Genomic DNA, 14,627 nt, shown 5'->3' on the forward strand with positions numbered 1-14,627 from the left:
TGCAACTGCAAACGATTCGAACGAGAAACAGGTTAGAGGTACGTGCTCGATATCAAGCCAGAGATTAGATCACGGATTAGCTGCTTCCATGCCACGTTAGCTTCACACAGATCGTAGCAGGATAATTAGGCCTGATTGTTTGGTAATCAAGGAACCTTAATTAAGATGATTATTGTTGTGCTAATCCTTACTGTCACGAAACGTTGACATGAAAAGTTCTCATTTGGTCTTTTGTCGTGAAATACGCTTCTAGCTTGGGCACCTTGCTTATCGAGCGATCAACTTGGCAAAAATCGCTTGAAGAACCTGCTGTACATGGTCTGTGTGTGAGTGATGAAGTAGAAAGCGGCTATTTTCTCGCTAATTAAAGACTCGTATTTCCTCCAAGGGGAATGTCCAAACCGTTTCTGATAAATGTCAATTGCAAGGCTCTCATACATCCGTGGCAACTAAAGTATCATCACAAGGAACTCTAGGAATTTCGCAATTCTTAGCAAGACAACACTGAATGTGATAAAGATTGTAACCTTATGTCCCCTGAAAATCGAGTGGAAGCAAAGGTTCTTTTCTGTTGCATGAGAAAGGGAAGCAAAGAGGACGGTAATAATTCTTTCGGGAAGTCTCGGCTTCAGTCGACCGAACTCCCCAGCGATCTCAGCCGCCGGAGGCGGGAGGATGAGTGAGAGAGAAGAGGCTGGTCTAGAGGTAGAAGAAAGGTACTGACAGTTGGATGCGCACCCGACGGCCAGGAGCAATCGTCTTAATTTTCAGTCGCCGGATGGCGAGTTGCCCCCTAATTATTTTCTTGCCATTGTTGCATTGCAGATTCCAATAAGTAGCGTCCAGATCCAATAAGTAGCGCCCCTGGACGCCGGGAAGGTCCTTGTGATTGAGAGGACAACGAGCCGGCGGATGGTTGCGTTTTTCTTGTTTGCTAGGCAAAATCAGACAGCAACTATCCACGTGGCATCCATGTCACGAGCCGGCAGATTATTTTCCGGGGGATGGTGAGCATATTAAACACGTGACAGCAGAGGGCATCTCAGCCGTCAGCTCGTCGTGGATGTCGTCAAAATTCGAAGGCCTCTCTCGACACGCGGCGCTTGCACCGTTGGATCAACCGGCAACGGCCGGGCTGATGTTATTGCCGTCAGAAATTGTCGATGAGCTTGGCGTACGACGTGGTGATCCGGTTCCCTTCCACCCGCCTGCCGGCGATCTCCCTCTCGCGGCACGCCTCGCCGGCGCCGGCGCCGGCGCAAATCCTCCGGCGTGGGTCGGCGATCCTGACGCTCCAGTGCCCGTCGGAGAAGTTGGCCTCCCTCGCCCGCGCGACGTCCCACCGCAGCAGCGCCTTCTGCCGCTCGTCCAGCAGGCAGAACCCCTGCAGCCGCGGCGGCATGGTGTCGTGCACCTTCCACCACCGCGCGTGCGCCTCGTCGCTGGCGAACTGGCGCAGCGCGGCCACGTTCCAGTTACAGTCGTAGTCGCGGAAGCAGAACCACGGCTTCAAGCCCACGAAGTGCACGGCGAGCGCCACGGGCGGGTCGGCGGCGAGGACGCGGCGCTTGGTCGCGGCGAGCTCCTCGGTGTCCCCCTCCCAGAAGTGCTTCATGTAGTTTGCGTGCGAGGGCAGGCGGTGCCACCACGAGAACACCTCGTTGAGGTACCCCTGGTCGCCGCCGTTGTACGACTCGATGTCGCCGACGTGCTCCGCCAGCAGCCGGAACGTGCAGTTGCAGGGCTCCACCACCATCACGCCGGAGTTGAAGTACGTGCCGTTGTTCCCCGTCGCGCTCACCTCCGGCATCGCGAACAGCGGCTCCATCGGCCGCTGCACCAGCAGGTCGGCGTCCAGGAAGATCACCCGGTCGTACTCCGTCAGCGTCCACAGCCAGAACTTGCTGTAGTTCCACTCGTTGTACGCGCCCGGCGACGCCCGCGGGTTGCGGATGCGCCTGATCGTCCGCACCTTCCACCCGGCCGCCTCCAGCGCGCCCCGGTGCCGCGCGCTGATCGTCTCGTCGACCAGGGCCACCATGTCACGGTCCGACCCCGCCAGCCGGATGCTCTGCGCCGCGGTGATGGCACCACACGAGTACAGCTGCTCCGAATGTAGGATCGTCGCGTACGCCTCACGCTGTGGCGCCGCCGAGACGTACGGTTCCCCTGTTCACAAAACATGCATTGAGTGAGCTGAGCGAGCTATGGACCGAGTGATTTTAACCAGCTCAAGCTCAACTCCTGTGATCCGTGGAGCTCACGTACCCAGAGCTTTGAATGGCATGGCGAGCTTGCAGGATCCCACGGGGAGCTCGAGCTTCCGCCTCATATCGTCAACGTCTGGCCTGTACAGCCACACGTCGCCGTCGCGCGCGACCTCGTCCTTGCACTTGAACAGGTTCGGCATCGGGAAGCACCGGCTCACCACGAGCACGTGTACCGCCCGGTGGCCGTGGCGCGTGGCGAGGCGCGCCGCGGCCAGCTGCAGGTGCAGCCGCGCCACGTCCTTGGACCAGCTGGCCGCGCGGCCGCACGGCAGCTTCACCGCGACGATGTCGTACTGGGGTGCTAGCCCCTCCGCCTCCGGCGCCACCGCGGGCTCCGGCAGGTCAGGGCACGCTGGCCTGCCGTACAGCTCCTCCTCATCGATCCACTCCGGGTACAGGTGCTCCCAGGTGACGTCGCTCCCGACGCGGTCCAGGTGCACTGGGTCGGCCGCCGTGTGCGGCAGCCGCGCCCTCCACTCGCCGACCTCGTCGTCGCCAAAGTTGAGCAGCGCCACCCGCGCGCCACTGCCATCCTCTGCTCGAGCGACTTCTTTCACCGCCGCTTCGACATGCGACCAATCGATCTTCAGGCTCGACGCGTACCCCGAATTCGGCGCGTCGGGGTGCGACATCCAGCTCGCTTTCGACGCCTCTGGTCTGAGTTTTTGGGACAAGTGAAAAACTACCAGTAAGTTCTTAGACAACTCGTCAAAAAAAAAAAAATGTTGTCTGAAGATTGTTGCTCACTGTGTGTGGTGGTGTTCATCGGCAAGGTGGATCGATGGCGAGTGGAGAAGGCCCATGAAGGAGCCGCACATGAGGAGCACGAGGACGAGCTTCACGTAGAGCAGCTTGCCGCTCGAGCCTTCATGCAGGAGCGCGCTGAATGGCTTGTACTTTGCATCCTTCGCGTAGTAGCTTCCGATGTAACCCTTGTTGCTCGGCTTGCTGCTGAAATCAACACAGTAAATCGAAACTGGTAATTACGATGTGAATGTTTTAGACAAAGTTCACAAGGAAACTTATTTGGACAATCTAATAAACTAGGACCAACGTCGGGGATAATTTCATCAGTGACCGGCTTTTACTGAGCTGTTAACATTAGTTACCAAATCCTTAACTAATCATTAGTTACCAAATCCTTACTGAGTTGTTAACATTAGTTATAACTCTTATTGTTAATCTTCAAACTCCGTATCTTCGTGTGATTAGAGACTGTCCTTAATTCCTACTTTTCTCTCAGTGACCAAATCCTAATCCGCGTTGCTGAGAAAGTCGTTAGTCATGCGCGATTTGTTTCTTCACCTACCCTAGCAAGTCATCAAGAACAGGTAGCTCCATCCACGGTCCAGGATCACATATATCAACCGTCATCAATCCATGGTCGCGTCGATTTCTCATCGTTATCCTTGACTGCTGTAATCTCTTCCAGCCTCCATGGTCCTGCTTTTGTTATCATACGCGTTCTCATGTCTCACGTGGCTGGCTGGCTGTTCCTTTCACTTTCACTTGCCGTGAGCAAATAGATGCAGAGACTTGCTCAGAACTAACTGAAACAGTGTTGTGAGCTGTGACTCTTTCTTCACGGAACTGATTAACCCTCAGATTAATTGCTTGGTCAGAGCTGGTGTTTGGTGAGAGGGATTAAAATTTAGCGAATTTCAGGAATTTCAAAGGGAATAAAATATTTAATTTTGGAATTTTCTTTTACTGACATCTAGGATCCACAAAGCGTAGGACAAAAAAATGACAGAAATTTTGGTGAAATTTCGTGAATTTCGGTTGTTCCGTCGGTGAACGAAAAAATTATAAAATGAAATTGAAATCCTTGATGACTATACAATGAGGTAACATGGTACGTGATTATAAAAATAATAATAATCTAGGTTAGTTCACCTGAAAAACTTTTAAAAATTGGTTATCATAAGCAACTTTGAAAAACTAGGTTCCCTTAACTGTATACGAAATTTCGACGGTGCACCCACTACCTCTGAAAGTTACTTGTGCTCTCAAAGTCACCAGAATGAGATGCAGTGAAATTGATTTGCTTCGTCTTTAAGCAACTACCTTTGTTAAAAAAAAGTTTCAAATGGTGACTTGAAAGATTGCACTGCAAAACAGGATCTGATAAATTTTCAATATATGTGCACATAAGTTCATTGTCACGCGAACAACATTACACGCGGCAGTCAGCACATCCACGAAGATAGAAACAGAATTTACAAGGAGAAGATGAAGTTGTACAGAAGGTTAGGAAGCAGGATTCTCGAAAAAAGAACAACGGAGGAAAGGGTGAGAGAAAGGGGAAGGTAAAAAAGAACTCACAAAGTTCTGTCCAAGCGATGCCGTTTCTCTGCATGAGCGCAAGCAAAGCCTCTCATCTCGATGCACCGCCGCAGCAGCTCAGATCAAATCCTTGTGTGAAACTCTTCTCGAATCAGCACAGGGCAGCTGGCTCGACGACGAAACTTTGTCGATAGAACTCCGCTTCTGTATGGACCCTGAGATTGATCCTGCACCCCAGTAGCTCTAGCTGAAACCTGAGCTGCTTAACAGATGGAGCAACTTAACAGCATGAAGCAAAACAAGTCACATATATGTATGTATCTATGTGTGCATATGTGCATGCATGTGTGAGCAAAGTTGAGCTGTGGTCTAAGATATATGAGTCTCTCAACTGGCAAGGCTTGAGAGCAAAGCCCAAGGCATGGAAGCAACTTATAGCATTGGCAGGTGAGGTGAGACCAAAGGAAGGACACTTTGGACACTTGGTTGACAAGTTCAAGCATGCAGGAAGACCAGGTCCCTTTCACAAGTGTTTGGAACACATCATATTAGTTAAGACATGCATAGAGATAACCTCATCCCTGGCCTGCAGCCCTGCACTGCAAAAGGTACATACATAAAACGGTGCAGTGCCTGCCCTTCCAAACCTGAAAAGAAAAAGAAAAAGAAAAAAGAAAGGGACAATCCCCTTCTTTGGTTGTTCAGTTGTTCCACTGCCTCCTCTGGTTAACATGTATGTTTTCATTCTCAAGTCTCTCATCATGCATCCTCTTTGCTTCAGTTGTGACCTTACTTATGTTATGTGCCAAGAAAGAGTTGGTGCAACTCATCACAAAAAGCTCTCTCTGACAGAGATCGATGTGCACAGGTGCATTGAAGCAGCAAAACTATAACAGTCACCAGTCTCTTTTGGACTAGCTAGGGTTTATTTGTTTCTATGGGGATATAATGAAGCAGGAGAGAGCATTTGTTGGTACAGGTGAAAGACCTGAAGCGATCGAAAGGAGATGTCTTTTTGCTGTGGTTGGAACGTAGATTGGCTACCACATACAACACAGCAGCAGCAGCAGGTTTGACGTTCACCAAACCCAACCGATGGACTGCCGTCCCCCTGGTTGTGTGTGTGTGTGTGTTTGGTTGGACCTGAAGCAAATCCTGCTCTGCAGTTGCCTTTGTGCCCAAGGGATTCAGGTAAAAGTTAACCATTCTATTCTTTTGAAATAAAAAAGGTTAACCAAATGTTGCAAACAGTGAAAATTAAGATATTTGGGCGGAAAGAAAGGGCAGCATGACACCAAAAACAATAAGAATGATAATAATCTGAGCAAGGAAAAAAGAGGATGGATGGTTCCTGATTTGACAATGATTCAACCATTAGGTCTGAGATTGAAGGTTACCTGCCACCAAAGTAATATTCTCTTGTTCATTAGGTGAAATGTGTAGACGATTGATGCAGCTACGACCCGTGGAATGTTGAAGCTGAGCAGCAACATTGGACATCAATTGCTCCACCGGTCTCAAACGTAGCCGTAGGGAAGAGACTATTACTTAGACTAATGTGTACGTGATTGCAGGAAAGACTATTATTTTTGGGCCGAGAGAGAGAGAGAGAGAGAGAGAGAGAGAGAGAGAGAGAGAGAGAGAGAGAGAGAGAGAGAGAGAGAGAGAGAGATCATTGGGTCTTGTTTGCTGTTAATAACGGATCGGAGCAGGTCTTGCTTTGATTCCAGATGGAGAAACCGAAGCTGACTCCTTCGCTCACCTCAGATGTGCAGGCGACGTCTGTTCCATGCGTCTCTAAGAGCAGCTCAGCGTATATTCGCTCCAAGATTTGGCAAGAGGATATATCACCCATATAGACTCAGTCTCGGACCGCTCCGGCGTATAAAGTATAAACTCCACTGAGCTGTGCTAAGCTGGGTCTCGCTCGATAAAAAACTATTTGAGCCTAACTTTCCCTACCACGGCTAGTTGCAACATCTCATTTCCGACGGCCAATTAATAAATGATAGGCATGTAAATTGTTATTTTATTTCTAGCACCAGGTGCAAAACCAAGCACCTCAACTAAACTGTGGCTTCTCAGCAGTCATGCTCCATGTGAAGCACTCTAAATCTTTCTCTCTCCTCTTCTAGCATAAAAAAAAAATAGTGTGAAGCACTCTCAAATCTTTCTCTCTCCCCTCCTAACATTCCAAAAAAATAATGAACCTTGGATTATATGCTAAAAAAGTGAGTTCATTTGTAATACTTCATTTATATGTATTTGTATCATCCTATATAGCCCATTCAGAATCAATCAATTCAGCAAACCAAACATAATTTTATACTAAATCATCTTATTTTATACAACCAACCAAACATGTTGTTATACAATCTCATACACCTAACGAAACAAACTATTTATACCACCTCATTCGAAATCATCCCATCGAGTCCTATCCCATCAAAAATAATCATACACATTAACTTTATTCAACCAATCAAACACTGTCGCACAGCGCTAGAGAAACCCATCTCCACTCTCTACTGTTGATATCCCGAGAAGCTCCACCCTGCTCGGGAGACGGAGGAGCAGAGTCAAAGTATTTTGTGTGTGTTTGCTGCTTTGTTAATCGGTGATGATTTACAGCACCGCGAATAGCTTGTCAAGCATAATAGTAATCAGTGACCGGGCAGTGCATGTTAGCATGTTACTGTGCTTCTAAAATTGTGACGTTAGCCCGTTACCAGCTGTGGCTCTGGCAGCATGAATGAGGTCTCGTTAGCTTTGGGAGCTGATTCTGCGCTGAAATCGCTCCCAGCGCTGTCAAACGGGTTGATCGGGGAGTGATTCTATGCGGGAATCACTTCCCGTTTTGTATAGTGAGATGGGAGCTGAAAAAACTAGTTTTCACCTGATTCACAATTGATTCTTCTCAATTTCAACACAATATTCTCTCAGGAATCACTTCCACCACTAGCATACCAAACAATTTTACAAATAGAATCACTTTCACCACAGAATCACTCTCACCACAGAATCAGAGCTCTACCAAACGGCCCCTGAATTTGGGTCTAAAAACTACTCCTAGTAGGCGAAATTTGGAAGGTTTACGTTCAGATGGGCAGGCGAGAATTTGAAACACGTGATTGGCAGGCTGTCACGAACCGGTGGGACGAAAGGAAACCGAAGCAAATGAATAAATGAAAAAAAAAACCCCAAAAGTTAATAAATGAGCTGCATATTTTTCTTTTTTTTCCAAACTTCTTCTTTATGAAATATGATGCAAAGGATATTATTTTTTAAAACAAATTTCACAGAAGGTCTTAGAATTGTCTCTAATTTTTTTAGATTTTTTAATGATTTTTTTGAATTTTTGAGAGATTTTTTTATAACAAAACAACTTTTTAGGGGAAAGTCAAAATCCAAGTGACTTTTAAGTGGGTTTTGCATTTTTCCCTTTTTTCTTTCCCTTTTCGAACGTTCAAAGGAAGTCCGGCATAAAGAAAAGACTAGCTAAATGTAACAACAATATAAGTATTAGACACGGTAACATTAAATAAAAATTCAAGTATAGAGATATAGATGGGTTATGAAAGCACTGTCGTAGTTTGATTTAAGATGAAATTAAAAAAGAAAAATATTATTCATTAATTTTTCTCTTAATTTTTTATATTAATTAGGAAAATATATCCTATATATGTAACGGTTAACTAGTCTAGAGATTGAAGGACAAGAGTGGATGATAAAATTAGATAAATTGTATAATTTTTATAATTTTTTATTAGATAAAAAAGAGTAGTAATAAAAGAAGACGAGAACCAAGATTCGAATAGTGTGGTTGGGGGCACCTTTGACCCATGGGCCATTAAATTTCGTCAAGAAAAAATAGGTTGGGCCAGAAGCCCAAGAGGACGGGCCCAAGTTTCCGGCCTTGATTGCCCCGGCCCGCAGGGAAGAAAGAATCGAAACCCTAGCTAGCAGAGGCCAACGCATTGTTGGCGGTCCATAAATAGGGACCCTCTTAACCACGTCCCCTCCACCGCCTCGCCGCCGCAGCAGCCCCCAAGTGTCCGATCTGATCGTCCTCTCTCCCCGACTCCTCCGCGTGGCCGTGCTGGTCTCCGTTTGGTCCCGACGCAACCGTCCCGTCTTGATGTGGCTCTTCTTCTGTTCTGGATTGTGGAGTTGTTCTTTTAGTGTGTGGTGTGCTTTCATTCTTTGTTGGTTTCAGTTCTTCTTTTTTCAGTAACAACAATAACTGTTCTTCGTTCGTTCCATGGTTTATTTTCTTCTCTGATGTTTGTGAAATGAATGAGAGAATGGGGCAATGATGAGAGAAAGTATTTAGTCATGCACCACTCTGAACAAGAGGTTTTCCTCTGTGCTGACAAACAACCAAACTACCCATTGTTCGTCTGAGCCTCGTCGTCTCATGCTCATTCTTCTGCTCTCTTTTTTCCTGCAACATTTGGCTCCTTCAGATGTGAAAGAGATTCCTTTTGTTTTTTGGTTTCTTTCTCCTGTGTTGGAGAGGCCACTCTTGGTCACGTCTGCCATCGAAGACGGAATCTTGAGATTTTTCAGGGTGTCGCAGTGAAAAAACATGTAGAACCAGATGATGTGGGTTTGCCTTACGGCGATCCAACCATGATGCGGACTGAATTTATTTGAGGTCAAATCTATTTGCCGCTGATGGTTCTGCAGTTCACAATCCTCCGGATGTTTATAGAAGCTTTGGGTTTCAATGTTCATTCTTTCAAAAAATGTTCCATTCTTCTGGTTTTCAAATGAAAAGATCTGTTCAAATTCTTAGATTTATGATTCGCCGTTTTGGTGCCCTTGATGTGTTCACCTATTCGATCTTGGGTAAAAATGGCACAACCGTGAAGGCGACACTTACCCTTGCGAAAATGAGAAATCTGAACATTAGGATGCACCCATCCCGAGCCTGCATTGACGTTGCAATGGATACTGGGTTGCTGTTGACTTGATGATGACTGAAGGATCCCAGTATCATGCTCGTGCCGTGGCAGAGGTTGGTCGATCTATGAACGCAACAGAACCAGATTATGAACGCAACCTGGTGGCATGCCCAAATTATGAGAAATTCTTCGCTATGTTTCGAATGAGTGAATGACAATACCACAAGTGGCAGCCGTTCTGACGCGCAGATCAATCAAAGCATCAACAATTCCTCTGATGCATCGGCCTGTCGCAGGAAGTAATCAGCAATCTCCATCTCAGTTTGATGATTCCACAAACAAAACATTCAATTCTCACATGCCAAAAACGTTTTACAAACGGGGCTTCAGCCTCGCAAAATTCAGTGAACAAAACATGCCATTTGGATTTTTACCATTCAGTGGGCAGGATTCAGTGAACAAAGCATATACAGTGCAGGCAAATGTTACAGTTACAGCTCCTCATCTAGCAGATAAATAGATTTTTACCAGACTCATATCGAACGCTGGAACATCTACTAGCTCCTACTAGCCTAAAAGTTCGGCACAGGGGCTCTAACTGAAAGTATACTGAACAACAAAATTTGCCTCTTCCATGTAATTCCAGACGAGTTAGCATCATCATCATCATTACACATACTTGGTGTCCCTGTCAGGCTTGGGCTTCCCATCCGCCGCCAACTCCGCAGGGCTAAACACGGCGGAGTGGAGGTTGCCCTCCATCCATTTATGGTGGTTCTCCCTGGACTCCAGGTGCCGCTCCTCGGCCATCTTCCCAGCCTCCTCCGTGTAAGGGCCGACCTTCACCATGGTCAGCAGAACCCTGCTGTATCGGAGGCTGAGGATCTGCTCGCAGGAAGCGATCAACCTGAAGCAGGGGTGCTCGGGGAACTGCAGGCTCATGGAGCAGTCTTCGCCGCGCAAGACTGGGTAGAAAAGATGAGCCTGCCACCCATGACAGCATCCTCGCGGCGAGGTGGAGGAGGTCATGGATGCACTCTGCAAGGCTGGATGGTGCAGTTGATGGGATGTGGTTGTCCCGTTTCTCGTCCGGAACTGTGTAAGGACCTTTGACGCCTTTCAGGAGCTTGCGACCACCAGATTTCCGGCCACCACCCCGGACTCCATATGGTGGGTCACAAATAATTGCATCGAATATCTGATTCATAACAAGCAGCAACATTTAAATAAGGCAATGGAGGAGCAAATTCAGAAATGACTTACGGATGCAGAAGCAACAATTCCCTGATAACAGCTGAATAAAGATAAAGGCTCACAAATATGCAGACTCCAATCAAATTTCATGTAGAGATGCAGTTACTCAAGTTGTTTTAATAGGAAATAGTTTCACCTTACATCAGAGCATTAAGCATGAACAGCCATTTTCTTAAAAAGACTACAGACACAACATTTTACATTGAATTGTGCCAGGCCACTTTTTTTTTTTTTTGAAAGATCACGGCGAGCTAGCGCTCTAGCTAAGCATATAAATAAAGTAGAAGAGAATTGATCTAGTTTATAAAAGAAACCGGACCCGAAAATCTTAACAAATGCGCAGTTTTGAAAAGTAAAACCAGCAGTTAACCCCAAGACGACAATTAATCCTCAACTCGAACATAACGACACCCATACCAAATGGCGCAATTAGACAATGTACAATTCTAACCTAACTTAACTTGCGCATTAACTAACCAAACAACTGTCTCCCTCACAACTCGGTCGGCGAAGCCTTACTCTCACGCTGCATCTCTGTGACAACATTGTCAGCAGAGCCTTGCTTCCACATCGCATCTCTTTGTCACATAAGTCAGCAGCGTGTCGCTTTAGAGGAATACGTATTGGACCAAAACACTGTCGCGAAGCGCAAATCCAGAATGAAGAGCCACCGTGAATCGAGGATGTAGGGGTAAACCTACAGAAGAAGCTAGTGGTTTAAAAAGAAGATATTAAGGGCTTCTCAAAGCAACACCATTAGGAAGGTAATGACATCAATACTGTCGTCGCCTATCCAGACACCCGGACTGAGTTTTCACCCAAAGAAGCATCTAGGGTGAAGACATGATAATTTCACCTCTAAAGAGGAAATGGCGTCCGAGGGCGTCAACGACATTGGCACCAACAAGCCGAGCAGAGCTTTCGTTCGTGGCTCCCCACCCGGGAATCCTGCACAAAAAGGTGGCACAGGCCAAGCGACCCCTGCCCAGTAGCACCAGCACCGATAACAGCAGCGCGCCGGGCACGGACCTCCGCGTGCACACAGCAACGCAAGGCACCACAGGAGGCAGACTCTGCGGCCGAGCACGTCGTGCCAAGCCGCTTCTAGCCTTGTAGGCTATAACATAAAGAGATCTAGTTATTGGGTTGCTTTATTAGCCAAAAAATTATCTGCAGCACTAGACCGTAGAAAGCAAACATCAATCATCATCAACCGCTTTCTTAAGTACAATGTATAAATGCATTTCCTACTGGATTTGGTTCAAAGACTCAAAAGCCATGTGAGCATGCAAACATTGAGTGGGAGATCTGAAGCAAAGCTAAAAAGAATTCCGCAACATGCATTTTCTGGAAAAGGGAGCAAGTTGCTCGTACTTATTTTTTATTCAGTCACTAATAAACGCTTAATCAAAATATCAACATACATGAAATGTAAAATTGCATAAATAGCACAAAATGGAAGATGGTTACCTCTTTCAATCCTGACGCCAAGGTGGGAGGTTGTTATCCGCTCTTAGCAAACACAGTGGCTCTGGCAACTTATACTGAAGATCAAGACAATTTAGTGCTTAACACAAAATACAGCTATCCATCTAACAGGTCAATGACTAGAAATTACTATTTTGCAAAGTAACTAAAGAACCAGACAAATATTCTGATGATGTCAAGAAGCTAATAATTCCAAATGAACAGTAGACGACTCATACGGGACACTAAAATTGCAGCTAACTAAAGCCATTAAATTACCTGCTCAAAGTTGCTCCAAATATTGCAATCTGGGCCACAACCATCCCGCACGATTCTTATATCAATATTTGCACCCTGAAAACTCTTTTATCAGCAAGACGTAGCAACTAACAAGGATGAGGTACATTTATTCAGGCAACAAGCACAAACCATTGTCATGGCTCCGAAATGTGCAGCTGCAACCAAAATGCTACCAGTCCCGACAAAAGGGTCATACACAAGCTTTCCAGGCCGTGCCAGACCCTGATTGGCCATGAGAAAAGCTAGTTCAGCATCCATCGCGGTCGGGCCGATATACTTCCTGCTCTTGAGCTGATACGTCGGCAGGAGATGCCTGTCGGTCGTTCCGACCTCCCGACCAAAGAATATAGTCCTCTTCACCACCGGCGGGAGGCCGTTGTTCGACCTATAGTCATCAATCTCCAAGACAAAGAATTTGTGATCGGGTTTCTTCAAATTAACACGGCCCTGAAAAGAACAGAAAAGCAACGCCTTGTTACATTACAAATCACATTTAACATTTCATAAGGTTAACATCACCAGAAACGGAACACAATCAGCAACCTTGAATGGTATGTAGGTGAGCCCCTTCATGATCTCGTTCTGCTCTTGGGAGCTGACCACCTTGCCGAAGCTGTCGACGACGATCTTGAAGGTGCTGTCCGGCGTCAGGTACGGCAGCTTCCTCTCGTCGGGTACTCCCTCACCGACACATATCCAGCTCTTTGTAGGTGGTGCCCTGCCCCCAGAGCTCGTAGATCCCCTTCACGAGCAAGCCTACCCATACGACGCCCAAGAAATTACGCGAGGGATCAAGAAAAGGCGACGGGAGGAGGAAGAGAGGTGTGGGAGCCGGGAAGGAGCTGAGCTCGCGCTTACTGCGGTTGGCGACCTGGGCGGCGAGGCGCTCATCGCCGGGGAGGCGGGCGAGATAGAAGGGGGAGTCAACGTTGTGGTTCTCCGGCACGCGCCACTCGATGACGTCCACGGCGCCGGGGCCCGCGAAGAGCTCGGCGAGGGACTCCGCCTCAGGCCGCCGGTAGTCCAAGAGCCTGTGATAGAACACGCAAAGATACCACATCTGGCCTGTGCTGTTTCTCTCCGCCCCTTACTACTCCGGCGAGGGGAGAAACGCGGGAGCCGTGGCGTGGCGTGGCGTGGCTGTTTCCGGCAAAGCCCAACTTGTGGCGTTTCTTCAGGACTAGCACAAGTTCTGCTCAAGTTCGTGAGAAGAATTCCCTAAAAAAGAGGAGTTCGTGAGAAGAAGAATATGATGCCAGTGTTCAGTTTCGCGCAACTACACTTGTTACAAATTTGTTTTTAGGTGAAATTAAAATGTGTTTTGGTACTTACAGGAAAAAAAATCATGATCTTAAAAATCTGTGTCATTGCCCACTGGAGGCATTATGTCAGCTAAAGCAATTTCCAGACAGATTCTTCAGGAAAAAAAATGCATTACTGGGTAAATGCTGACCTGCCTATAATTTTGCGGGAGGAGCATTAGCAAGGCCGAAAAGCTCGTAACCCAAAAATACCATCGAAACTGGAGATGCGGGGGATCGAACCCCGTGCCTCTCGCATGCAAAGCGAGCGCTCTACCATTTGAGCTACATCCCCTTTGATATTTTTTTACATGTTCATAATTCATGTATAGTGATAATGAATCGTCTCCATCCATCCATGCCAATGTAACTTGCGTATTGAGTGAGTGAAGCAGCAGCGGAGTAACAATCGGTGGCGCCACAAACCCACTGCGTTCAGAGGCAACTGCCTGGCTTGTGCGTATGGAGAACTATGGTGGTTTCATGCCCCCCTTAGCCACCACAATCAGTTGAGCATTGTGGTGGCTAAGGTGAGCTGTGGTCTCTCATCCCTGGTCTAATAAAATTTCTGTATTTTATTGTGTATTTTAGGTCTAATCTCTCATATCTTATTGATTCGGTCTCTCTTGTGGTCTAATTGGGGCCCATTTGGTTTCATGCCCCCCTTAGAATTTTGGCCCAAACTCTGCCACTGGGAGCGACTACAGTACCTCGGAGGAACATGAGGCAGAGCGAGGACAATACAAAGGAAGGAGACAGGTTCGCGGGCCGTGAGCGCGAGGCAAGAAGGCCCCAGCCCAACACTCATTATCCCGTTTCGAAGTGGGCTCTGTAGAGGTGTG

At 47.2% G+C, this 14,627-nt stretch overlaps 1 protein-coding gene, 2 non-coding genes and 1 pseudogene across 4 annotated transcripts; 1 reads left to right on the forward strand and 3 right to left on the reverse strand.

The window, feature by feature from the left end:
• Nucleotides 1-457: 457 nt before the first annotated feature.
• Nucleotides 458-5,301, reverse strand: LOC133919084 (putative UDP-glucuronate:xylan alpha-glucuronosyltransferase 3). Of its 2 annotated transcripts, none has more exons than XM_062363334.1 (4): nucleotides 4,596-5,301; nucleotides 3,018-3,218; nucleotides 2,269-2,927; nucleotides 458-2,169 (listed from the first exon to the last, which is right to left on the reverse strand). In XM_062363334.1, exons 1-4 carry the CDS (start codon nucleotides 4,649-4,651, stop codon nucleotides 1,151-1,153), a joined length of 1,935 nt encoding a protein of 644 aa, XP_062219318.1. In that variant the 5' UTR covers nucleotides 4,652-5,301; the 3' UTR covers nucleotides 458-1,150. The 2 variants fall into 2 exon arrangements, with proteins under 2 accessions (XP_062219318.1, XP_062219317.1); XM_062363333.1 differs by having other exon boundaries at nucleotides 3,018-3,221.
• A 3,562-nt stretch (nucleotides 5,302-8,863) lies between these two features.
• Nucleotides 8,864-8,964, forward strand: LOC133920259 (small nucleolar RNA Z221/R21b). The gene has a single exon (XR_009910073.1). It is a non-coding gene; the product is annotated as a small nucleolar RNA Z221/R21b (small nucleolar RNA).
• A 922-nt stretch (nucleotides 8,965-9,886) lies between these two features.
• Nucleotides 9,887-13,730, reverse strand: LOC133919085 (uncharacterized; annotated as a pseudogene).
• Nucleotides 13,731-14,007: 277 nt separating this feature from the next.
• On the reverse strand, nucleotides 14,008-14,080 carry TRNAA-UGC (transfer RNA alanine (anticodon UGC)). Its single transcript has one exon. It is a non-coding gene; the product is annotated as a tRNA-Ala (tRNA).
• Between the last annotated feature and the right edge of the window lie 547 nt (nucleotides 14,081-14,627).

Source organism: Phragmites australis, chromosome 5 (assembly GCF_958298935.1).
Source record: "Phragmites australis chromosome 5, lpPhrAust1.1, whole genome shotgun sequence".
NCBI lineage: Eukaryota > Viridiplantae > Streptophyta > Magnoliopsida > Poales > Poaceae > Phragmites > Phragmites australis.

What these genes read in the sequence shown, in the direction of transcription:
- LOC133919084 (XM_062363333.1), bottom strand. Translation starts at nt 4,651, where the DNA reads ATGAGAGGCTTTGCTTGCGCTCATGCAGAGAAACGGCATCGCTTGGAC. An exon ending in GATGAACACCACCACACACA is followed by an intron (nt 2,928 to 3,017) that starts GTGAGCAACAAT and finishes CCAAAAACTCAG; the next exon opens with ACCAGAGGCGTCGAAAGCGA. An exon ending in CATGCCATTCAAAGCTCTGG is followed by an intron (nt 2,170 to 2,268) that starts GTACGTGAGCTC and finishes TTTTGTGAACAG; the next exon opens with GGGAACCGTACGTCTCGGCG.